This window comes from Condylura cristata, unplaced genomic scaffold (assembly GCF_000260355.1).
Source record: "Condylura cristata isolate star-nosed mole 26May11 unplaced genomic scaffold, ConCri1.0 scaffold00006, whole genome shotgun sequence".
NCBI lineage: Eukaryota > Metazoa > Chordata > Mammalia > Eulipotyphla > Talpidae > Condylura > Condylura cristata.
The window spans coordinates 40,801,539-40,826,892 of NW_004567107.1; the positions used below are offsets into that span (position 1 = coordinate 40,801,539).

General features: G+C 41.5%; 1 protein-coding gene across 1 annotated transcript in view; it reads left to right on the forward strand.

Annotated features, from left to right (window-relative positions):
* SMARCA2 (SWI/SNF related, matrix associated, actin dependent regulator of chromatin, subfamily a, member 2) overlaps positions 1 to 25,354 on the forward strand; it is a 167,259-nt gene that overhangs the window by 92,605 nt on the left and 49,300 nt on the right. Inside the window, exons 25-27 of the mRNA XM_004677627.2 lie at positions 1,025 to 1,252; positions 4,277 to 4,354; positions 9,349 to 9,567. Coding sequence (XP_004677684.1) covers positions 1,025 to 1,252; positions 4,277 to 4,354; positions 9,349 to 9,567 — 525 coding nt within the window. The remainder of the gene's footprint in view (positions 1 to 1,024; positions 1,253 to 4,276; positions 4,355 to 9,348; positions 9,568 to 25,354) is intronic.

Sequence of the window (25,354 nt, forward strand, 5' to 3'; positions counted from 1 at the left end):
CTTTTTCTTGGTATAAATTAATGTGTGTTTAAGATCATAAGGTGTGTGCTCATTTGTAATTCATAGCTTTCAACTATTTTAGCTTTCAGACCTTTAATCTCCTGTAATACAAATTTTATGACACCTTATTGGCGCATATATACTGCAGAAGACGAAAGCTCATTTAGCCAATTTGTTTCTGTTCAATGTTTACTTCATTCTGCTTTTTAAAAAGTCATTACATGTAAATGCATTGTTATTTGTAAATCTTTGTGCATATCCATAATGATTTCCTTAGGACTGATTTCCAGAAAGGGAATTTCCAAATCAGTATATTTATCCATTTTAACACTGTGGTGCATAGTGCCAACTTTCTATCCCTGAAAATTTAACCTCTTTCCTACTCAACTAGCAATTCTTTTCATTTCCCATACTAAAGACTTCAATGGAATCAGATCCTAGGAAATATGCTACATGAGTGATTATATAAATGTGTGTTTGTATGTGTGATGTGTGCCTATGTATATAATTCAGTAATGTTTTAAAAATCATCTTAACATCTTTAGCAGGAAGGCGTTTTTGCAAGTTAAGGTTAGCTGTGGGTAATGTCAGTCATCATTGTGACATCAGATTGTGTGTATGTGTGTGTGTTATCTAAGAATAATTCTGATGGTGAATTTAGTGATAGACAAAAACATCTTGAGACCTAGATTTTAAAACCTGAATTTATTTCATATGACGTGGCTAACTTGAACCCAGTTTCCCTGAATCAAGAATGACCTTGAATTTCTCCAAAGAACATAGCTTGTGTACTTTTAAAATGTAAGCACCCACGGGGATTGCTGCTGAGATGGAAGAGGCACAAAATTATGTAAAACTAAACTGTTGTAATAAAAAGTCCCAAATTTAAAAAAAAAATGTAAGCGCAATATTATATTTGTAAAGGTGAGTCACAGTACCTATCCCGTGTTCCCTCTTGATAGGGGACCTGTCTGCTGAGCTAAGCCAGGCACAGTGGACTCACCACATATTGTTCCTCTAACAGGACCTGCAGGCACAAGACCGGGCTCACCGCATCGGCCAGCAGAATGAGGTGCGGGTGCTGAGACTGTGCACTGTGAACAGTGTGGAGGAGAAGATCCTCGCGGCCGCCAAGTACAAGCTGAATGTGGACCAGAAAGTGATCCAGGCAGGCATGTTTGATCAAAAGTCTTCAAGCCACGAGCGGAGGGCATTCCTTCAGGCCATACTGGAGCATGAAGAGGAAAATGAGGTATCATAGAAAGCCAAGTTTATGAAATCAAATAGTGACCTTTTGTTTTGGAAGGATTAAGAATAACCTCTTTGTTCTTGAAAGAATTTCCTGGGCTGGTGTTAATTAAAATGAATAAATTAGCTGCTATCTCACAACCCAAGCACAGAAAGCCTCTGAAAGTTATCCAACCTAATGTCTTAAAAGTGGTTGCTAGAGGGACCTGCAGGCTTGGCCAGGGGATGCCTTTTCCCGCCCCTCTCCTGGAGGTGCAGGCAGCATGCTTTATTGCGCTGCAAATGCTGCCTTCTGTAGGACAGATGCAGAACTGCAGGAAGGTCACCTGCAGGGACAAACATCAGCTAGAGGGGACCTACAAAACGGAAGGATCCTCTCTGCCACTTCCTTTCCTCCTCTCACTGTTCCTCCTGACCCGCTCTCTTTTGATTTTTATCGAGGATCACTGCACTTCACAGGGCTGCACAGCCAGCTTTAGCTCATTTAGTTATACTTGTATTTGGAAAGCATGACCTTGACCTCGACTCCCATTTTTTTGTTGTTGTTAAGAGCTGACCAAGAGCATAAAAAATGACTGGTTTTAAAAAAGCGCTCTTTCCTTGCCAAGATTGTTTGATGATTGCATTGACTATGTTTCTCTTAGGGGACCTTTGGGTAGTTGTACTCTTTTAGATTGCCAATTTTAGCACTGCTATACTAAATTTTCATCCCAAAATGGATTTGAAATAGATTAAAAGAATTTTTGTGTAGTCTAGAAAGCTATACAGAATATCAGTGCCAATCCCTCTCATAAACGGGCTCAAAATGAAAAATTTGGTTTGGTGTGCCCATGTTTGTGAACTGAAGAGTGGCTTTGCTTTATAGAGTCCATAGAATACTCTTTTAAGTACATGTATTAGATAGCATTTGATTTTTGCCTTAAACAGGATATGTGTTTTTTAAATCATCTGAGTACTATAAACTAACTTCCTTTGAAAGTCCCAGGTACTTTTTTTTTTTTTTAACTGAAGTAAGTGTAAATGTGAAGTAGATCTTGATATTTAAAGGAATCCTGAAGTGCATCTGTTTGCGAACTTGAGAGCCCTTTTCTCTTAGGCCTCTTGATTTATCAGTCTTACACAGTTGATTAGTGATGTATTTGATTTCATTAAAATGCTGAAAAAATACATCAGCACCAACATTTATACATCCTCCCATATTTTAAAACTTTTGATCTCTCAAACAACTCACCACTGTTGGATCTTGAATTTGATACTGATTTAGAGTCAGATTGTCAAGTGATTGTCAGTTGCTGATGCACTTCCACATTAAAGTAGAAAAACAACCACAACCAACAGGGTGAGCGAGACACGCTGTCACAAAGCAGAAGTGGGCAGAGCATATCAATGCAGCCCAGTTGTTCCACTCTAGTTTTGTTTAGCTTGTTTTTTAATGTGTAGGCCTTGTGCAGATAGGGTCTGACCTAGTATTGATGGGATGCAGAGAAGCCTGGTGTTTCTAGCCTTCTCAAGTCCATGGAGATACAGACCTCTAACAGCCCAGAAAGCCCCAGAACCCTGTGACAATGGCTGGTCGCTTTGAGCTGCCTTGCGGGGGCTGCGTACCCCTGCTAAGCTATCAGAGTGTCCACCAACTCTACATTTTCTTAATGGCCTGTGCTCTGATGTGAAGATTTTTGGGGACACCGATAGCTTTGAGTCAAGGGTTGTGATCCTGAATACTGAAGCGGTTTGATTGTTTTTCCAGTGACTGACTCAGATAGTCTAGGGCATAAAGAATCCAGATGACTGATTGCACACTTCCTAGCCCGGCCTGTGGCCTTGTTCTTGCCAGTTTGTCCAGGCACCTCAGTGGGTGGGCGAGAGTCTTCATACAGGGAGCCACCACCCACCACTCCCTACGCATCTGTGTCTTTTTTTATATGAAATATAATATTTAGATGAATTGACTTTAATCAATCTAGAGATGAACTCAGTGAGGTTTTTCACAAGTAATTGTTATCTTGACTCATCAGTTTTTACTTGATTGAATTGCATTCGTGTCTAGCAGTGTTTGAGAACAACATTGTTATCTCATTTAAGCATCAAGTATACTCATACTCTTTCTAGAATAAGCTTCCTTGTTTTGAAGCTGTGGTTTCAGAAGTTGAAAGTTTGAAGTTTTCCTCTTCCTCTTGCTTCTCCCTGCTGAAACACAGAAATTTCCTCATTTGATTTTTAACAAGTTCATTTCAGCATACGACAAAAATAATTTTGGAAGGCAAGTTCTGTAGTATATGTCCAACTTTTAAAAGATTTTTTTTTGAAGTGGGGAAGTCTTAGCATAGCATTTCTAAAAAAACTTGAGAACTGTTGGTTTCTAAGGATTTTGCAAAGATAAAGTACCTTAATAAACCATAATATAAAATGAAAATTTTAGCCCTTATGTAATTTTCTTCACTACTTCGTTTAAATTATTTTAATTAAGTATAATTTTGTGGGGGGTGTCTTTTGAGTTATCCCTTCGGGAACTCTAACAATTAGCAGTAAGAATGCCCACTGAAACACATAGACCAAATCTATCTTTAAGGCTATATATTTGACGACTATCTATAAATGTGGTTGCTTTTTGCCTACTTTCAAGATGTTATTTACTTGTGATTTTTCTAAGTCTCTGAAAATAGGCACTTATATTTGGAATAAGGTTAATAGAATTAAAGGAATTAATATTATGCACTTTTTGATACAATAGTCTTTGTTTAAATCTTACATCTTTTCTGTGAAGTGCCACACCCATATGACAGATGAGGTCATAGAGGCAGGAGACATAAGTATCTTGCTTTAAAAGTAGGAGAACCAAAATATGAACCTGAGAGAACCACATTTCCTCCGTGCACATGTTTCGCTCTGGGAAGACAGCTTGAATAACTTGCACATGACTTTGTGCAGGGTCCTCCTGTCTTTTCTTTCTGGCTTGAAAAATGGGCCCCAAAGATCTCATCTGTACCATGCTCCTAAAGCCTGTGAAATCTTCTGTTCTTGATCATAGGAAGAGGACGAAGTACCAGACGATGAGACTCTGAACCAAATGATCGCTCGACGAGAAGAAGAATTTGATCTTTTTATGGTAATGTTACAGAAACTCATGAGAACTAATGCCGTGTTCCTCCTTTTTTATTAACACCCCATGTCTGGAGCCTGCATGCCCTGGCAGAATTTCATTTGTGAAGCCTGTGCCTTTCCTTCACTTCAGAGCCTGTAAATGGACTGGATTTAGCCTGCAGACATATTTTGTTTGGCCCACGCAGTGTTTTTTAAAATTTCGAATTTGTTGCCAACATAAAAAGAATCCTGATATCTGGCTTCTCTTGAAAAATGAGAGTGGGCAATACCAGGCCACATCTCTATATGGAAGCAGTTGGCTAGAACCGGGTAACAGCTGCACCCTCTGGATAGGCCTTGTGGTCTGTGGCTTACCATGGGTCCCTCCACCCCCTCATGGCTAATCCCAGTCCAGTGTTAGTCAGGAAATCTGCCCTGCTCCAGGGCAGGCAGTTTACAGCTCTGCCCTGTCTGTAGTCTCCTTACTGGACCAAAATTAATATGCTCCCTTTGGGAGTAAATGAGCAGCAACTAATTGTTGGAGAGTGCCGATTTGTCTTAAGATTAGCCTTCACTTAAAGATCAAAATTGGTTGTATTTCACTGATCACAAAGTATCTATAAAAGAAACTGGGCATTGGAGGATTTAAAATCCATAATTTCAACCTTGCCTTTCCATGATATAAAGTAATCTGTAATTTTGCAGAAACCTGAATTTGATTTATGTGTGCAGCCTGCCACAAGGTCAGTTTGTAGGGGAGCAAGCCCCTTGGCTAGAGAGAAAGACTACCAGAAGTGATATTTTATCATATTCTTAACGCATTTGCTATGGCTATTTTATTTATCTCTGTGTCCCCAATGCACAGTACAGTTCCTGGCCCATAGTAGTTGCCTGAGAAATATTTATTGAAGAAATGGTGACATGTGCAGAGTTTCAGACCTTGTGAAGATTCTTGACAGCGTAGATCGGGATGTGTAAACTAAGAAGCTCCTTCCAGGCCTTCAAGCATTTTGATCTTTCTAATATTTAGCCTTATTGGCTAATAACAAGTATAGTGAAAATTAGTGAGTAAATGTGAACTAGCACAGACGGATAAATGGTGCAGAAGCCCAGAATCAGAGGTGCTCAATTTGAGTGCCATTAGGTCTCAGATGAGTAATTCGTGAGAGAAACAAGTGGACAGGGGTGAGTATACAGTGGGGTGGTGGAGTGCTTGGTTAAAGGAAGACATAGCTTTATGCTCCATTTAGCCAGAAATTCCAAATTTTCAAGAGAAGCTGGAAATCTAGGTTTTTATATGTAATCTCTGGATTTCAAAATGTTTGCAACTAAATTCAATTTCTTACTATTATGTAACACTGCAGGCCAAACAAAACACAACCGTGGGCCAAGTATGACCCACAGGGTTTGCAGTCTTTTCCTCTTTAGCATAGACAGCCTGAGAATGTGCCTCCACTGTGTAGAGGCTTAAGCTATTCTTGCAATTTTGGTCTAGGGAACAATGATTGTATCCACACATAATGATTCAAGCTATGACATTTAATTCTTTCTCAGGAAACTTTTAGGTAGCCACAGGAACTCCCAACCTGGGGTGAATTTGTAAACTTCCACCCTCTCCTAACTAAACCATCCTACCCAGGATATTTCAGAGAGAAATGGCAGGAGAATGACTTTAGCAGCACTGTCAACACGGCATATTCATAAAACCTGTATTTCTTTTCTCACACTGCTGGTCTGCACATTTATAGATTATTCTCTATTTAGGGAGATTCTACCTATCATCTATCTATCCATCTGTCTACTAGGGAAATATTTTTTCTCTCCTTGAGGAACTTATTAAGATGTTGACTACTAGGTAACACTGACGTAAGAGGCTTTGGGCTGCCCTGGCTGATCACTGATTGGCAGTAATTCAGCACTGCGATGCCTTTTCATACTCTTGAGGCCCTGAAGAGGAGAAACTAACTGCCATCACACAAATGAGATTAGGCCCAGAGCAGGAAGTTTCTATCAGCAGTCCTAAATTAAGGGGAAAAGAGTACTCTTCTCCCCTTTCTTACTTGGGCTGGGTATTTGTAGAAATTGAAAACCTCAGAAAAAATTGAGAGTCTGACCAAGCCTTCTTTTCATTGGGGAACATTTTATCATGCAAAAACCTGGCTTTTAACAGCTAGAGAACACTTTTATGTAGGCATTTTGATTTTGTGAGTTTTCTGCTTGTTTCCTAAAGGTTGATTTCTCTTTTTTTGGCTACACTGATCTGATCCTTGTTTGGGTTTGGTTTTTTTCTTTACTTTTTTTTTTTTAAGGATTTATTTATTTATGCATTCAGAACTAGTGTACAGGCCAGAGGTGCAGGGGTGGTGAAAGGATTCACCAGAGGCAGAATTGGGGGCAGAACAGGCAGATCCATGAAATATATTGCTGAGGGGAACAGCAGATGGGTCAGGAGAGGACTGCTGCACCATGTGGATCACCTCCCTGGTCAGGAATCAAGCTCATGATGAAGTGGCTTTAGCTTCCTAGTGCTGAGCCACCAGGGAGGGCCTCCGGGTTTGTTTTTTTAAAATCTAATCAGCTGGCTTCCTTTGGCCAATTCACTGTTCATAAGCACCTCCACTAGGGGGCAGGAGTTGAAGTATGAATCCTTGCCAGTTAACTCCAATTAAGAAGTTCTGTGAAAAACCAGGCTAGAATGTGAACTGAAATTAAGCCTTGACACTTCAGATATTTAAACGCTTTACCAATTATTAAAATTGTTTATTATCTATATAAAATTAATACAAATATAGCTTTATTTTACAACAGACACTAGTTAAACAACATATACTAAGTATAGTCTTAAAAACCTTCCTTTTAAACATTTTCCTTGCCTTCTCCTTCTGAAAATGTGATTCCACAAAAAGTGATCAGTCATACTGAGGACCTAGGAATTTCACCTAAAAAGATCTTTCATACTTCAAGATTCCTATCAGAAATTTGTTTAGAATTTTGCTAACATGCAAACGTTAAGCCTTTAGCTACAATGTTCCCCTCAGCGGTAGCAAGTACCTTTAAAAAGTATGCTTTCATTTTAATAATAATAATGAATAACTATATACCAGAGACATTTTACAGGAATGGAGTGGGGAATGGGATCAAAAGTTGGGGTCAGGGGGGAGGTAGTGAACTGGACTATGGTGATGGCACACCAGTGATTGGGTCATGGGAAGCCCACCGGGATTGACAACTGAGATTGAAAAAGGCACAAAATGATGTAAAAATAAACTACTATAATACAAGTAAAACTAAAAAACAAAAATAAAAACAATAAATAAAAAGTTTGTTTTTTAAAGTAAAATTGTTATGTTTAATAGTTGTGAGCCTACGGTTTATGATAGTCATATTCATGTAGTAGTTTGTCAGCTAGACATTTCTTCACTTGAATATCAACTTCAGATTTTACACTGTTATTCTGCAGCAGAATTCTTTGGGAAGCAATAGAATCATCTGAACTTTAAAGCCTGGCTTGTTAAAGATGATGTCTGTCCTTCCTATAAGAAAAAAGTAGCACATAATAGTTTCTGTCTTTTACATCAGAGATTTTTTTTCTCAGTTGTGGACAAATGCATGGTCTAAGTCATCTGATAGGTGTCAGTCTAGGTGACATGGGTAGTACAGTGACAATATTTTGTCCGATCAATGGAATACATTAACAAAAAAAAAGTTTGGTTTTTTTTTTTAATTAATTATACTTTGGGGATTACCTTGAGCACCTTTAGATTGTGCTGTTAAAAAGGCGTCCTCTGTGTAAATTCCAAAGGTCTGGTGGATCCCATTTCTGATACCAGAACATTAGAGAGTGGATGAAGAACAGCCTCTCTGGCTAACTATAGCACAAGACAGCAGGATGGCCACATTTAGCTACCAATAGGGCTCCTCCATGCTCAGAGCCTGGCCCATCTTGGGAATGTAATGATTTCCAAAAATGTTTAAGCATAGTTTAAGGGACACTTGGAATTTGAATTTTTAAATATGTACAAGAGGTCAAGTCTGGATTTGAATAGAAACTTCATTTACATTTTGTTACCAGTTTTAGCATTTAAGAAAAAATTATACTGAGACCCTATTTCAGTATAGTAGAACCTGAAGGAAGAAAAAAGGAAAAGGTAAATAATTTAATGGCTAATTTTCTTTTGGATTGTAAAGATACTTCAACTAGGTAGTGATATATATATATATATATATATATATAATATATATACGTGTGATAATATATATGTGTTATATTATACACACACATACACATAGTATAGACAGCAAGTCAGCAGAGGTTTTTAGCTGTCAGATTGTTTAGTTTCAGGTTGAAGTCACGTAAGTGGAACTTGAAAATTTATTTATAGTGAATTGGATTTTAAAAGAAGGAACAGGAGGTGAGGCATTTACAGATATGAAAGGGAGCCATTTCACCTATAGCTGGATCGATTGGGGGATGAGACTATCTTGAGGTCTGTCTCCCTGTGGTATGATATTTTCATTAGAGTTAAACTTTTAAAAGGCAAAGAATTGAGGGACATTCCTCTCATATAGAGCCCACAGTGTACTGAAAATTCAATCCATTCATGGCCAAATGACTAATGAAACCATTTCTGAGCCCACATATCCAAGTCTGACAGAGGGTTTGCTATTCTGGTGTGACACTTAGATCACTGATTTTCCTGATGGTTTAATTAAAATCATGAGCCCTATATAGTAAAAGGAAATGTTCCTAATGAACTATCTCTTTGATGTGCTTTAAGGGTACTTTTATGCAGGGAAGCAATGAGTTACACTGCCAGGGCTGATATTTTTTAAATAGATCCCCAGTTTGAATTGTCTCACTATTACTTAAGGGAAAGCTTTACACCTATATAGACTGGGAAAAGGAGACTAAAAAAGACCCTGCCACCAGAGGGGGCAGTTGTGCAAGTGGCATGTGTTATTGAATGTGTCTGTTAGAATCCCCTTTCCCTTTGGTGAAACTTTTGTTTATTCCTGCAGCGTATGGATATGGACCGGCGGAGGGAGGATGCCCGGAACCCGAAGCGCAAGCCTCGTTTAATGGAGGAAGATGAGCTACCCTCCTGGATTATTAAAGATGATGCAGAAGTTGAAAGGCTTACATGTGAAGAAGAGGAGGAGAAAATATTTGGTAGGGGGTCTCGCCAGCGCCGGGATGTGGACTACAGTGATGCCCTCACAGAAAAGCAGTGGCTGAGGGTAGGTGTGGCTTTCTTTACTCTTGCTAGGTTGAGTGTGTTTGTTGGTTTGGAGAGATCAGGGGTCTCAGCTCGAGAGGGTCTTGAACATCCGTGAAGTCCTTCTGTTGTTGCCATAGAGTTATGTTTCGAGGCAGTGCCTTGAAATATGATGAAGACATTTTTTTGATAGAGAAGAATTGGTCATTGGAAGCACAGGATTATTAGGGCTCTGAGACCGACGAGTGTTTTATGACCAACTGCCTGGCCGAGCCTCATGCTCTTGGATTTAGAATCAAAATGTAGAAGGGGACCTTAGAGATTATTTTAATTGTTCCTCCTCGTTTCATGGTCTTTAATCAAGAGTTTTACTTTTCTAATGCCTACAGAGACGGTTCAGGGACAGCAGCACTTCATAATTGCATATTTTCCTAGACCCATGGAACATTAGAGCTAGAAGGTGCTTTGGATTGTCTTGGTTTTACAGAGAAAGCAGTTGAGGCCCAGAGAGGCTAAATGACTGCCCAGGATCACACAGCTGGCTAGAAATAAGAATGAGTGGGTGCTGATGCTTTTGTGTGCTTGCTCTCAGCTGGGTCTGATTTGATGGACATGGACACATACTGGGACCAGAGACCCAGGGCAAGGGTGCCTGGAAATGTTATCTGTAGGCTAAAGTTTTGGTTTTTTTTCTCTTGCTCTGGAAAATGTTGATTTTTACATTTTGACTGGAGAATGAAATCTCTGAACATTCCTTTGAAAGCAAGGAAATACCAAATGCTCCTAGGAGCCCTATGTGTGAATGCTAAATCATGTGAATCTTCCACCTGAAGTTTGAACCCTACTTTCCGTTAGTGGGCACAGAATTACTACCTTCGATGGAGCAGTCTGAGATATGAGTTCTAGGTAGGGCAAGTAAACTCATGCTGAAATAGTAAGCAAACAAAGTAGAAACTGTTGTTCTGAGTTGTTCTTTTTTATTGAAAAGGAATATTACTCCTGACCTTTGAAAATCATGGATTTCAGGACCCTGGTCCTGGCTTGGTAGATCGGTAGGTAGACGGGGAGAAAACCAGTTGAAGTATTTTGAGATCAGATATCAAAGGCAATCAGGTCTGGGCACCACTTGAGGTGTGATTTACTCAGGATGTTGTATGAAGAGAGAGACTTGACCTAAATTTCAAAAAGTCCATGCTATTCTGCTAAGAAAGACACCAGGAAAGCATTGCTCATACTTATGGTTGAACAATGACTTATGAAATGTAGCGTGTGATTGTTTGACTATCAAACCCAAATATTTCCATGGTCTCAGAATACAGTTTTACAATTTCCTTTTGTGTCATCATTTGAGGTTGTATTTGTATCGTTATGATTCAGTCTATAATTTGAAGAATGTTTGTTTAAATTTCATTTCTGGGCTTGGGAAAACTCTACTCCCTTTCTCTTTTGGTTGAGCAATAAATTAAGTGCCTGGATTAATACAGGAGATGAGACCCACAAAGTGGACCAACATTTCATAATCAATTTTTTTCATAATCAATTTTTATATATGTATTATCTCCAGACATTATAAGCATAATAACCTTGTTTACTGAACAAAAATATAGTTGAGCTTACCTATTTTTAAAGAATAATTGAGAAGTGCTCTTAAGAAAAATAACATGATTCTTAGGAAGTTTCGAAGCATAGGATACCACATTTTTTTCTCTTTTTTATTCATTTATATCACTAATGATTAACACAGCACCTCACAACAGACTCTGCTAGATACTTAAGGCTGATTGTGAGAATGAAGTTATAACCTTATAAGAAAGCAGAAAGTTATTACTATAATAACACCATTAGGCTAACATGTCACTTTTAGTGTATCTAGTAGACTGACTTACCTATCACATGCACATCTGAAAGAAAAACTAGTTTTCTATACTTTGAAAACTCATACTGAGTTGTTTTGCAAGATAGAAACCAAGTCACCCAAGATAGAAGAAACTGTTCTTACTAATATTGTGTATTGTAATATATCTCTTTATTATAATATATCCAGCCTTTTGAAAACTGTAAGTCCATATTTGGTATGAGCTGGTAACTTACCATTACCAACACATGCTATTAATGCAAAATGCTCCATGGCCTAAGTGTTCAAAACAGATGCTGACAGCTGTTTGCTTTCTTGTACACCAGCAGCCATCCCGTTTAATATTAGCCTTTCAATCCTTTTGATAGTAAAATTATATTCAAGGGTTCTCACGGGCCTGAATGTGAAGAGATGTTCTCTATCGACTTCTGATTGAACACATTGAGTGAACCCAGCCAACACAGCCTTGAAAGGGGATTTGGCAAGAATCGTTGTGTAAGAAATGCTATAACAGGGCTGAAATAATTCTTCTTTCTCCTGGCAATGTTTTACAAAGTCTGCTTGGCAGAGGTATCGCAGATAGATAGAATCCCAGAGTTGGAAGGCAGCTGAACAGAGCAGCTAACCCATCCAGCGCTTAAATCACATTCTCTGCAATGTCCATGCCAAGAAGCTGGCTGTCCCTGAGGGAAAAACATAAATACCTTTTTGTCTGCATGGCCCTTCCAGCTTAAGGTCAGCCCTGGTGGCGAGTCCTTTCTCCCTTTGATTAGAATCCTCTTTCCCCGTAGCTGCTTCTCACTGGCCTTGAGTCTGTTCCCTGGGGTTAACAAAACAATATTCTACTCTGTCCTAAGCATCCCATCCCACTGTATAAAGTGTTTGAGGACAGAAGTTCAGTCTGGCATGAAGTTCTTGACCCTCCACTTTCTTTTGAGTTTTCTTCATCCTTCAAAGCCACCACATCAATGGCCACCACCTCTATGAGGCCTTCACAATAATTACTGGTGGCCCTCCCTCTGTGCACACATGTTTCTTTTCTTGTCCATGGGTCACAACTCAAATTCAGTTTTCTAGTTTTCTTGGTAGCTGCCGATGAGCCTGCTCTCCTGACTGGTTGGTAAGCCAAGCTACAGCTTGGTAGGATTTAGGGCTTCCATGTGCAAATAGTGTCCACTGACTGCCAGGTTGAAATCGCGCCAGATCGGCGTGTCAGAGTAGACTGAGGCTGATGTTCACTGCTGCACCAGATGGACCTAAACGCACACTGTCCCATGGGCCTCTCCAAAGAATAAAATGAACAGGATTTTATTTCTCACATAAAAGACCAGGGTGGGGCTGGTGGAGGCAGTTGTTCTTCATGTAGTCACTCAGGGAGCCAGGTAGTGACCCCTCTTCCAGCTCAGTTTTCTCTATCCCCCTGGGTTTGAGTAGGGAAGGCAGCATGGAGTTGTGGCTGTGGATTCTAATGGGCCAGGCCCAAATGGCCACATCTCACTTGCCCTCATATTCCACTGGCTAGATCACAGTGTTGTGGCCTCACCCGCTAGAAGGGAGGCTGGGAAATGTGGCCTGGCTGTGGGCCCAAAAAAATAAGATTTTCCTGACTAACTAGCAGTCTCTGCCTCAGAACACATTAGTTAAATTTAAGTGATATGGCCGCTTGTAGGGGAAAATTTTATTATGGGCTCATCAAAAGCAGGTTCTATTTTATAATCATAGTATGCTAAAAATCCCCACAGTGTCCCTTAGCCCGCCTGATTAGTTGTAGTATCATAACATCTTTTTTCGGTACTGATAATGTTGTTTTAAATGAGGAAGAACACAATTTCCAGCACAGTTCAGCTTTTAGAAAATAAATATTTTTAAGCGTTGTTTTGAAATCCCTGTTTCCACTGAGGAAATTTTAATTTCTGCGGTGTTAGCCAGTCTCAAGTAAATTTCATCTTTGGGAGTATTCAGTTTGACGTTCATGTACCTCATGGGCCATTTCTTCTGCTGAGGGCACCTTCCCATCAGGGCATCTGGATAAAGACAGAAGCTGGGTTTTCATCACTGGCGTTGACTATGTTCTCCTGCTATCCTATGGGTGTCTCCTGGGCTCAGTGCAGGACTTCTGGTCAAGACCTGAAAGTTTTGACCTACAACTCATCCTGTTCATCTTTTTGGATACTTTTGACATGAGCTGTTCAGTCAGGGGTCCTGGCTTCAGTTTCCAGTTGAGGCATTTTTTGTACTCTCAAGCCTCATGTGGTTCTCTGGCCTCTCTGCTGTCATAGTGCCCTTGGCTCTTCTGCACCATTTGAATATCTGCAAACTGCTGTTTGTTTCACACTGTGCTAGAATGTGCAGGGTCTTCTAAACAATTACTACCGGCAGGCAGGTGATCTAGCCTGAAACTTTTAGAATCTAGTGATTGGGTAGGTTAGAGAGCTCTTTAAAACAAGAAATACAAAAGTGTCTTACTTTCACAAATGCTGTAAAAATATCAGACCGGGCCACCCTAGAGCAGGAGTTAAAATCTCAGCACTATCAAATTACTGCCATCCACTGCAACATGACTTAGCTCTCCTGCTAAGAGCTGACCCACATGCCACAGCAGACCTCACCTGTCTCGCCCACTTTTCCCCTCAGCAGTGTATTTCAATAGATCTGCCTGTTCTGCTCACTGCTCTGTCTCTGTCGAATCCTCTCACCCCTCTCTCCCCCTTTACTTCTGGCCTACACCCCAGCTATTCTGTGCATAAATAAATCTTTTAAAAATATTATAGTTATCAGTGACCATTGAACACACAGTGAAGGACCTCCCTGGGCCTTGGAAAAGCTTATAAAAATGAGTTCTGGAGCTCATGATTCATTAGTGTAACAGGGTGGTCCCCAGGAAAAGGGGAGTTTCCAGGTTCTCTGCCCCACCCAAAAGAGGGTGGAGTTGAGCAGAGAGAAGAGGAATCTGGAGAGGAGATGGAAGAAGAATGAAGCAGGATGGAGGGTCACAAGGAGACCTGAAGGAGGCACATGGAGCAGAGAGACATGTGAAGAAGCAGCTCTTGTTTCTTGGTCCTGGACTGGTTGAAAGAGATGTGGGTGAGAGACCTGTGGGGAAGTTGACTATGGCAGCATTTATCTTGATTTTGATCTTGCTCTTTTCCTCACAGACTTGTCTGGCCATTTCTGGCCCTTTTCTGTGGGTCCCCGCCAGAAAGTGCTTTAGACTTGTGGCTGGCTTTCAGGCCTCGCTTTGAGCCAATCCCTTTTGGATGGAATTTTACCCATGAAGGGATGGGTAACTTCAGGTGTTTGGTGTAGAAACTATATTCTTTGTCTTTTCTGTATTACACACTAGTTGTATTAAGGTTCCTTTCCATTAAATGTCTTATATGTTTTATCTTGATGTGGCAGATGGCAGAACCAATTTAGAGCAGGCAGGTTTGGGGTTCTGAGGTGCCCCTCTCCCTGCCCTTGTAATATTAGCTTCATACTAAACCTATCCTTGGGCATTTTTAGGTTCTCATTCCTTTTGCTTCCTCCTCCTCACTCCCCCAGCACACCTGGTTTGGATCTTGAAGGCCACATATTCCATTTCAACTTCAGCAAGAGTACTAGAAGTCAGTTATGGCCCCCACTACAGGTTACCACAGACTCCACACCGAGAAATCCTGGTAACCAACAAGAATGCACTTCAAATGCCAATGACTCTGGGGGGCGTGGGGGTGGGGGGAAATAGAAGGGGGGGGTAGGGTATCCCCAAATCACCTGCATTTCTGACAGACTAGCTGTAAATCCAAGTGTCCTCATAACCCCCTCAGTCAGGTTCAGTCATTTGCTATAAGGGCTCACAGAATTCAGGAATGTGCTACTTGTGATTAGAGTTTTATTATGAAAGTTGCAAATCAGGAGGAACTGCCAAAGGAAGAGATAGCAAGGTCTAGGGGGAAGAGTTTCCTGGCCTTCATATAGTCAGGTTGGATCACCACCTTAGGCCATCACTATGCTCCCCAACAGTAGTGCCACGAAGCTTCAGTGTCCTCAGTTTTTCTTGGTAACTCATTACTTGTGGTTTGATTGATCAAGTCATTGGCACGTGATTGAACTGTCTTCAGCCTCTCCCCCACCCCCCTTCACCACCATCTTCCCTGGAGGTTGGGCTGGTTTAATTCTTAAATCCTCTAATCTCCTGGTGGGTCTTTCTGATAACCACCTCCTTTCCTAAAGCTCTTTAGGGGCCCACCTGGAGTCAGTCACTAGCATAACAAAAACTGGTATCAGGAAATTCCAAAGGTTATACCGACTGCTTTCCAGGAACCTAGGACTGAGGCCAGACAAATTCTGGCTGCAATATCCTGAGGCCTGACCTCTTACCCTTCCTCTCCTTTCACCCTTTCTCTCCTGGGAGAATTGCTCTCTGCCCAGCCTTCCGGGCACACACGTGGCTTTGGTGCTCTGTGTGTTCTGTGCTGTGGCCCTTGATGCAGTTTTGAGGACCATCTTGTTCCAGGCTTTGCTCTCGATTGCAGAGTCTTTAGAACTGAGGAGACCCCTGCCCTTGCTTGGCCAAAGCCTGATTTCAACTACTGTCTGGCGATTGCCTCATAGAGTCTGTTTGGGAAGTCAGTGGGTATCATTTGTTCTCTTGGCATTTGCATACTCACTTCATCCTGGTTAGTCGGGGCAGCTGGTCCTCATGTAGCTATTCAGAGATCCAAGCTACTGGCACCTCTGCCAGCGTGGCTTTCTCCATCCCCACGGGTTAGAAGTGAGGAAGCAGCCCCTCCACAGGGCAGTGGCTCTCTTCTCTGAACAGGGAATGCCTCTTTTAGAAAGTATGAATGTAGTTTAAAATACATGCTACCGGGCCCTCCCTGGTGGCGCGGCGGGTTAAAGCACAGCACTGAGAATCTGAAGCCACTTCCGCATGAGTTCGATTCCCGCCTGCCCCGGAGGAGACCACATGGCGTGGCAGACCTCTCCTGACCCGCCCGCTGCTCCCCTCAGCAGTGTACTTCGTCGATCTGCCTGTTCTGCACCCCACTCTGTCTCTGGTGAAGCCTCTCACCGCCCCTGAGCCTCTGGCCTGTACCCCAGTTCTGTATGAATAAATAAAAATCTTTAAAAAAATAAAATAAAAAAAAAAAAAAAAATACATGCTACCACTTTATAGTATTCCCATGGTGTACCCAAGGTGATGTGATATATTGTGAATTATATATGTAAGTGTGTACTTTGCACACACAACCATTAGCACTTGTTGATAATTTGGGGGAAGAAATTGTCTTTGTTTCTTTAAGTGTGAAAGCAGGCTTTCCTTGGACTGAAATAGGCCTAGACGTCTGAGGACGCCAGTGGTCTGAGATCAGGTTTCTTGTTTAACTTCAGCCTTGTGTGCACTGGTGGGATGTTTTCAGGATTGTAGTCATTACTGGGGGAGGGGACTCTGTAAAATTGGGGTGACTGCACAGCAAAAAATGGATGGGCTGAAGGAGAATTCTGGAATGCCTGGTTTTTCTATTCTTCCTGTGCATTTGGTCCTTGTGCCAACTTCAGAGTAACTTCCCTTCCTTAAAACACTTAGTGACATCCCAGAATTTATTTAATTGCTGAGTGAGTGATTTGTGCCCTACAGCACTTGAAGGTAATTGGAAAGCAATCTAAATTATGTGCTCTGTATAATATTTAATTGCCAGGCTGATGGAGGGTATGAATGTTGGAGAACATGCTTTTGTTTCACAATGAATCTGAAGTCTTGAAGCTGTAATTTGGAAAGGTCCTGTTTATTTGCTGATGTCTCTCTGTGTGGTCCTTCACTGTATGGGGATACTTCTTTTGGTATACTGTCTAAACTCCTGATGAAGGAAGATATTTCGGTGTTTGTGCAAGACCCTGTACAGTTGGGCCCCCAGATCAAGTTACGTAAATGATGGTGATAAGATTTCCTCAGACTTTTAAGTCTGACAATAGATTCAGCCAGTCTGACAAGTCATAACTTTTTCGAGAACATTGAGGAAAGCCAGATTACCCTCTTTTAAATTGACCAGTGTCACCACCTAAGTACTTAGGCTTCCCACAATTCTGTGTCTGAATGGGGTCCCATACTAGTTTCTACTAACCACTGAAAGATTGTGAGCGTTTTTTTCTTTCCCTAAGCTCAAAGTAGAGAAAACAGATGAAAAGACCCTTAAATAAAAAATAGTAGGGGGTGCTCAGTAAAATAAAAGTAACAGTCTCGATGGAATTGACTTGTGTACCTTTAAAAGGCCACACACCGGGTGCACATGTAGGGATAAGCCTTGGGTTTCCTCACAAACATCTCGTGCTAAACTACACGGGAAGACACGGAAAATCCATGGAGAGTTCGACACAAAGATCTGGGAAAAGTAGGAAGAAAGTTTAAAGACACCAAGATCTCACAATATTTTATGTTCTGTTGAAATACAGTGAGAAATAACAAAATATTTCCTCATATTTGTGAAGGGGATTTTTCTTTCTCTAGAAATCTTTAAAGCAGGATGCTGTCTTCTAGTTGGGAGGATTAAATATGATCCAATTTGAAATCTGAGCTGGGATCGCCTTACTGTAAACACAGATGAGACCATCAGTGGCTCTGTGAGATTGTCTCCTGAAATGTCTGATACTGCCAAGATTTTTCTGGATCCTTTATCTAAGGCTTAGTGGACTTAATGCCTTCATTACTTTGCTGCTTCTCTTTTATCATTTCAATTAATCTTTCTTTATATTTAAAGATTCAAAAATAAGGGCTTTCTATCTTTTATCAAATTGCATTTTTAGCTTTTACAATTGGATCATTAGATTTACTGGGGCAAAACTTATAGCAAGCTGCATTTCCGTTTTTATACACAAGGGAGAGCTAAGGGCCTAGAAAATAGATTTGGGTTTTGCCGAATTCCAGGTTGTTCTGCACTTTAGGAAAGAAGTGCTGAGCTAATTAGTGGAGGTAAGAGTTGTGAATTATTGGGTGAAATTTCTGACAATTATGAGAGAATTTGGATAACATTCTCTAATTTTATACTTAAATCCATTGGCCAGATAGATTGCTTTCACAGAGACTGGATCTTTTGTCAGAATGCAGAGGGTAAATCCAGTGGAAGAAATAGTTCTCAGGAGGCCAAATAAAATAAATATTAAAGTTTGAGGCACAAGAGACTTGTTCTGACTGCTTTTTAAAACTGGTCTCAGCTTTTCCCCTTCGAAACTGCTTTCAATTCTGAGATCAAACTCAATCATTAAAAATAATCTTGGGAAATTGACTTACAATACTAATGAACTAAAAAAAATGTACATTAGCTTTACTTGTTACAAACTACTACAGAGAAATAATTGGTTTATTCCTGACTTTTGGAGTCAAGATTGGTTTTTGCCCTGTACTTTTTTATTAATTTTATGAGAGGAAAATCTTTTTAAAAGAAAAATTATTTTGGGCCCTCTCTGGTGATGCAACGGGTTAAAAAGCGCAGCACTATCTGTTTTGTCCCAACTCCTGTGACCAGCGAAAGACAGGAGGCAGAAAGGCTGAGCAAGCAAGAGTTTATTGCTCCCGTACAGCAGCTGAGACGGAGCCCCTAGAGTGGGGTCCACAGCTACTGCCATCCCTATAGGGGGGAAGGGTCTCTCATATAGATTCTAAACTCAAATTCCAAAAGGGTGACTCATTGCTATGTCCCTTGAAGTAAGGCCCAGTTGTCATCACCTTCATCTAGTCCCATCCCGAATGCAAGGCCCCCTTAATTGGATGCAAGGCCCAGTTTATTACCGCTTTATCACCCTTGGATGCAAGGCCTAATTTATTACTGCCCTCAGTAAATCTCCCCACTTGGTCACTCCCAATACTATCAAGCAACCTATAGCCACTGCAGCATGAGTTTGATCCCCGGCCAGGGAGCTGACCCACATGGCATGGCAGACCTCTCCCAACTCACCGGCTGCTCCCCTCAGCAGTGTATTTCAGTACATCGGCTTGTTCTGCTCCCCACTCTGTCTGTTGAATCCTCTCCCCTCTACCCTACGACTATATCTCAGTTCTTGTATGCATAAATAAATAAATATTAAAAAAGAGAGAGAGAAAATGTTTTATGACAAATAAAATGAACGTATATTTAAGGTGCCCAGTGTAATATATTGCAAAGTGAGCCCAGCTCTGTGACCCTGAGTGTCTAGTGTAACCTCTCAGAGCCTCATTGTAAAGAGCATTTAATAGCATATTCCTCATAGTTTTCTCACATTTCAATGTGTGTATCACAGAACCTGGTATATAGGTAGGATTCCAAACATACTATAACTATTCAGGAAAAAAGTGTTAAATTATTCCAGAGAAAACCTAATAAGATATAGAAAAAAGAAAAAAATATTGTTTGTGTGTGTCTTGAGGATGAGGTTTGGGGGTAACAGAGGGATGATAAGATGGATACAAAGACCCCTGTCCACACCCACTAGTGGAATTAAGAAGGAGGATATGCTTACTTGCTGACTATGTTTTGGACTTAGCAGCTGACCTACTCTGCCTCCAGCCGGCAGTCTGTAGTCACTCAGCTATCCTGCCTGCTTAACTTCTCTACCTAACTTCCCTTATCTATGGGACAGTACTGGGGCTTCCAGCAGAGAACCTGGAATGTGGGCCCGGGCCCTGCAGCAGTCAAGTACAGGCTGTCCTCCAGTAATAACTCTTTTTTCATGAATACAAGAGCTAGGGTGTCAGCCAGAAGTCAGGGGGTGACAGGGTTCAGAAAACAGAAAAGGCAGATCTACTGAATGCTGAGGGGAACAGCGGTACAGACAGGAGAGCTCACTACACTTGATAGTGCTGAGACTTTAACCCCTGAGGCTTTTAATCTAGGGAAGCCCCTGTTCATGTAGCTTCTTTTTCTTAAGATTTTAAAAATTTATTTATGTATACAGAACTGGGGTACAGGTGCAGTGAGAGGACTCACCAGAGACAGAGTGGGGAACATAACAGGCAGATCAATGAAATCACTGCTGAAGGAAGCAGCCGGTGAGGCAGGAGAGGCCTGCTACACCATGTGGATCACCCCAGGGGCTGGGATCGAACTTGCACTGAAGCTGCTGTGGCTAGCTTGCAGTGCTGTGCTTTAGCTCACTGCACCACCAGGGAGGGCCCTCCATGTAGTTTCTTAATAACATCTAAGAGCAAAGAACAATGCCTGTCCTGGCCAGGTCAGTGTTAGTGTGAAATTCTGTGTTGCCCTGTCTGTGGGTTTCTCCAGTTCCTGCTCTATTCCCAGAGATGTACCCTTTAGCTTCACTGTTGCATCTCTGTTGTCCCAGCCTCAGCTAGTGTCGTGTGGGGGCCCTGTGATGGGAGACCATCAGGGATTGGCTTCCACTTGACAGGCACCCTGAGCCAGGATGGGCACCGCCTGCCCTGAACTGGAATAAACAGGGTGGAAAATAGATGAATGCAAACAACTGTTTAATGGAAGTGTTGGGTCTTTTTTTTTTTTTTTAAGATTTATTTATTTATACAGAACTGTGGTACAGGCCAGAGATGCAGAGGGTGAGAGGCTTCACCAGAGACAGAGCGGGGAGCAGAACAGGCAGATCAACGAAGTACACTGCTGAGGGGAGCAGCGGGCGAGTCAGGAGAGGTCTGCCTCACCATGTGGTCACCACCGGGTCAGGCGGGGATCGAACTCATGCTGAAGTGGCTTAAGCTTCTCAGTGCAGTGCTTTAACCCACTGCGCCACCAGGGAGGGCCAGGAAGTGTTGGGTCTTTACAGAAAGTTTGGTGATATTTTTGTGACCTGAAATGTGTCTTCAGGAGTAACTCTTATTTCTGCTGACTTGCAGTAAATTCATATGAAAATGCTTTTACTTTGCCTTTTTACTGTGGTTTTAATAATGATCATCCCTGTTTTATCAGTGGGTTCAGTCACAGAGGCTGCAGCAATGCAAATTCAATTCAACACCCATGAATTGAACCTCGAGTAGGTAGAGCTGCACTGTTTGCACTGGGGAGAGCAGTGTTAATTGTCAACTCTTGTTCCTTACAGGCGTGGCTTATTAGAGCAATTAAGAGCCAGAGTTGAGAGATGCTATTAGAGATAGTATTGCACACTTAGCTACCTTCAAGAGCTTGTCAAGAGCAGGTCTCCGAATGTACACAGATGGGAATTAATAGAGATTAAAATAGATTGTGAGATGCTCTAACTTGTAGGGTTTTAACTATTCAGGAAATCAGCAAAGTTTAAACACGCATCTTACTTCATGCTGGGATTTTAGTGTTGTGTCTCCAGGAATGTTATTAACAATTTTCTCTCCCCCATCCTCAGACTCTCAGAGGTAGGAAGGGCAGACAGTATGGTGTCCACTTGGGGTTCATCTCTATATTGCTGCAGGGAGAACCAAGTCTCTCTAACAGCCACACCTTGGACCTGAGTTATCCAGCACAGCAGATCTGTTCACTTTTGACTAAAGGAAAAGAGATGTGGGGATTTCAGTGCCAAAATAATGAACTGCAACATGTGACAATTGCAGATGACTAGTGACTCAGAAGATAACTTTCCTTCTTGCTCAGAATAGTTCGATGGCTACCCAAAGAGGCCAGAGGATTCTTTCCAAAAGAAATAACAGTGCTAGTCACCTGCTCCCCACTTCCCAATACTTACTTATTCCCTACAGAAAACCCTCCAGTGATCTCTGGTGGAAGTATAGTCCAATCCCAACACTTGGGCTTGACCCGAGGGCCTTACACATCTGGTTTGTGCCCAACAATCAAATGTCTCTCCCCTGGTTCTGTGGGCAGCTGCCACACGAGGTTGGCTGTCTGCACTTGCAAGAAGGCTCCTTCCCGAATGGCTAATGCCCAGCTCCTTGTCCTAACAGTCTTTCCCAGAGAAACTTCCCTGAGTCCCCTAGGTGCAGTAGCCAGGCCCTGCCATGAACTGTCTTATAGCCTGTGTTAATTTTCTTCTTGGTCCTTGCTAACTTCTAAAGGTTATCTCACCAGCTCCTTCCACTAATATTAAGCTCCAAAAAAGCTAGGGCATCAACTGCTTAGTCCACTACTGTTTGCCAGCACTGGAGAAGCCCCGCAGTAAATGTTTGGGAATAGCGAGCACACTAACGAGAAGTGAGGGCTGGGAAAGGAGGTTTGGCCGCAGTTCATGTCCCTTTTGGCACAGTCAGTGGAACCATGTGTTATTTTTTAAATTTTTTAATTTAATGGGTCCAGGTAGAAATTGTTGATATTCTTTCCATTAAATCTTCATGTAAAGATTTCTTTAAAAAAAATTCTGAAGGCGTATGGTTTTGACGAAGTGCTCTTGAGCTTTTCAAGACTATGAATGCTCTGTGCTAATTTCAGAACACACTGATGAAGAATGCTTAGATATGCAGGAAAAAGTACAACCATTGTTTAAACCCAGCTATTCCTTGGAAATTCTTAATGGCTTTACAACAGCTGTCTTCTCACTCAGTCCCTTACCCTCTATTTCTTCTTTCTTTTTTTTTTCAAAAGATTTATTTATTTATGCATACAAGATTTGGGGTACAGGCCAGAGGTGGGGAGGATGAGAGGATTCTCCAAAGACAGTAGGGAGCAGAAAAGGCAGATCTATTTAAATACACTATCAAGGGAGCAGCAGGCGAAACAGGAAAGGCTTGCTGTGCCTTGTGGGTCACAGCCCTGGTTGGGGATCGAACTGCCGCAGTGGCTGAGGATAGCTTCATAGTGCTGCAATTTAACTCCTTGCACCACCAGGGAGAGACCTATCCCTTATTTCTTTTTTCAGCAAAAACTGGATTGGGACATCTCATTGAGCTCAAAACTGAAAACAAAAATAATATAACTGAGTTAATTGGGTTTTCAGATCTAGTTTTGGACAAGGGTGACCCTAATGGAAAATGCTGATTTTAAGTATAATGCCATTGCCTTTTTAGATGACTTCCTTTCTTCCTTTTTATACAGAATGCTGAAATGCCAGAATAATGAAAAATTGCGAATGGCCCCATGGAACTTTGCTTTAGGCAAAGCTTGATCTTGTTTTGCCATCCCCACTGAAATCCAATATATAAGGTTGCTATGCTCATCATCCATTGTAGAAAGTGTGCATGAAGCTGTTTTTTTTTTTTTTTAATTGTCTTCCCCTCGGGCCTTATAAGTTACATCTCAAAGATTGTTTAACTTGAATCCTTGAAACGTCATTATTCACAAGTCTGTGGTTCTGTTCTTTTCCACCTTGGCTCTGGTTCCAGTACTGATGTTGTTTTGCTCTGTGACATCTTGGATAACTCACTGTGCCTTTCCAGGCTTCAGTTTCCATGTCCTTACCTTGAAGTCAAGAAGTGAGGAGTGGAGGTGAGAAAAAAAGTGTGTGCCCATCTCTCCTGGAGCCCTTTCCTCCTTGACTTTGATGACTGAAAGAAAAATAATGTGGGTTTGCCTTAATCTGACTCTAGCTCAAGTTGGAGGAAGGGAAACTTAGACCTGAGTGAGTGCAAGATCTTCTCCTTGTTCCTACTCAGGCTTCCTTCACAATGAAGGCTTGAGACAGTTCTTTAGCATATTGGTAGACCTGGAACCTGACCCAGGGTATAGAAGTTTCAGGACCTAAACCTTTTAGCATTTGGAGAGTTGCGAATTCCTTTGCTGCTAGGAAAGGAATAATGGACAACCAGGTGGACCGGGTGAAAGTATTGGGGGGTAAGGATGACCTGAACAAACATCACAAACAGGTTTTATGGACACCCACACTGCACCCAAGTCTAAAGAGATTCGTGACACCAAGGATACAAGCCCCATAATGACATCACCACCGAAGGGAGGATTGCTGGGAACTGTGGGTGGAGTTAAGCAGCCAGGCTTGGTATAAAACCAGACTTGTGGGCCTGAGGGGGCTTGGTTTCTAGCCGGCTTTCAGTGTGCTATTGAGGCCCCAGCTCAGCGGAACTGGTAGGATGCGTTCACCAATTTATCTCTCCCTCTTTCTCTTTGAGTTATTCCTTTCTTCATTTCCCCTTTTTGTAAACCCTGTACTAACCTTTTCTGTGTGCCTGCAGCTGAATCTTATTTATAAGCCTCTTTTAAGCACGTGGGTGAGGACCCACAGTCAGACTGCCTCATTTCACACTGGGATTGCCCTAAACACAAGGGGCACCCACCTGTCACAGGGGACTATTTTCCCTCAACATAGTAATAGGGAGCTTCAGCAATTCACTAGAGAGACCAATAAGAATTTTCTAGAAATCTGATTAAAAAGAAATTACCTGTCCTTTGTTTATTCTTTGCAAACTGCTTGGCTGTGTATATAGCAGCTGCTACATAGATCTGTTTTGTTCATTGAAACATATCAAGTATCTCCTTTTACCCTCCCCCACTTATCAAGAACAAATCTGTTTGCATTTAAAAAAAAACATCACTGCTAACACCATGGGATTGTATTGGAAGACGTGGGGAAGGAATTTGTGGAGTCCCACATACTATAGTGTGAATATTGCAGAAAAGTCCCTAACATGAACATTCGTTTCTGAAAGAAAATTAATAAACTTGGTTAGGGCTTATTTGCCATCATTTTATCTGGCTACACATATCTGATTGTTTTATTCGTTGTATCATTCTGCATTTTTACAAAACACCTAGAACTTCATTTTTTGCTTTTTGGAGTTTTTTATTTTAAAGATTTGTTTATTTATGCATACAAGAGCTGCAGTGTAGGCAAGGGGTGTGAGGGCAATGGTGAGAAGATTCACCAGAGACAGGGTGTGGAGCAGAACCCTCAGATTGACTGAAATGCACTGCTGAGGGGAGCAGCCGGTGAGACAAGAGGTCTGCAGTGCCATATGGGTTAGCTCCAGACAAGCTGGGGATCAAACTCAAGCTGCAATGGCTTGGGACTGGGTCATAGTACTGAGACTTAACCTCTTGTGCTAACAGGGAGGCCCTTTTTTGGGGAGGGTTTTGTTTTTCTTTTCTTTTTTTTTTTTTTT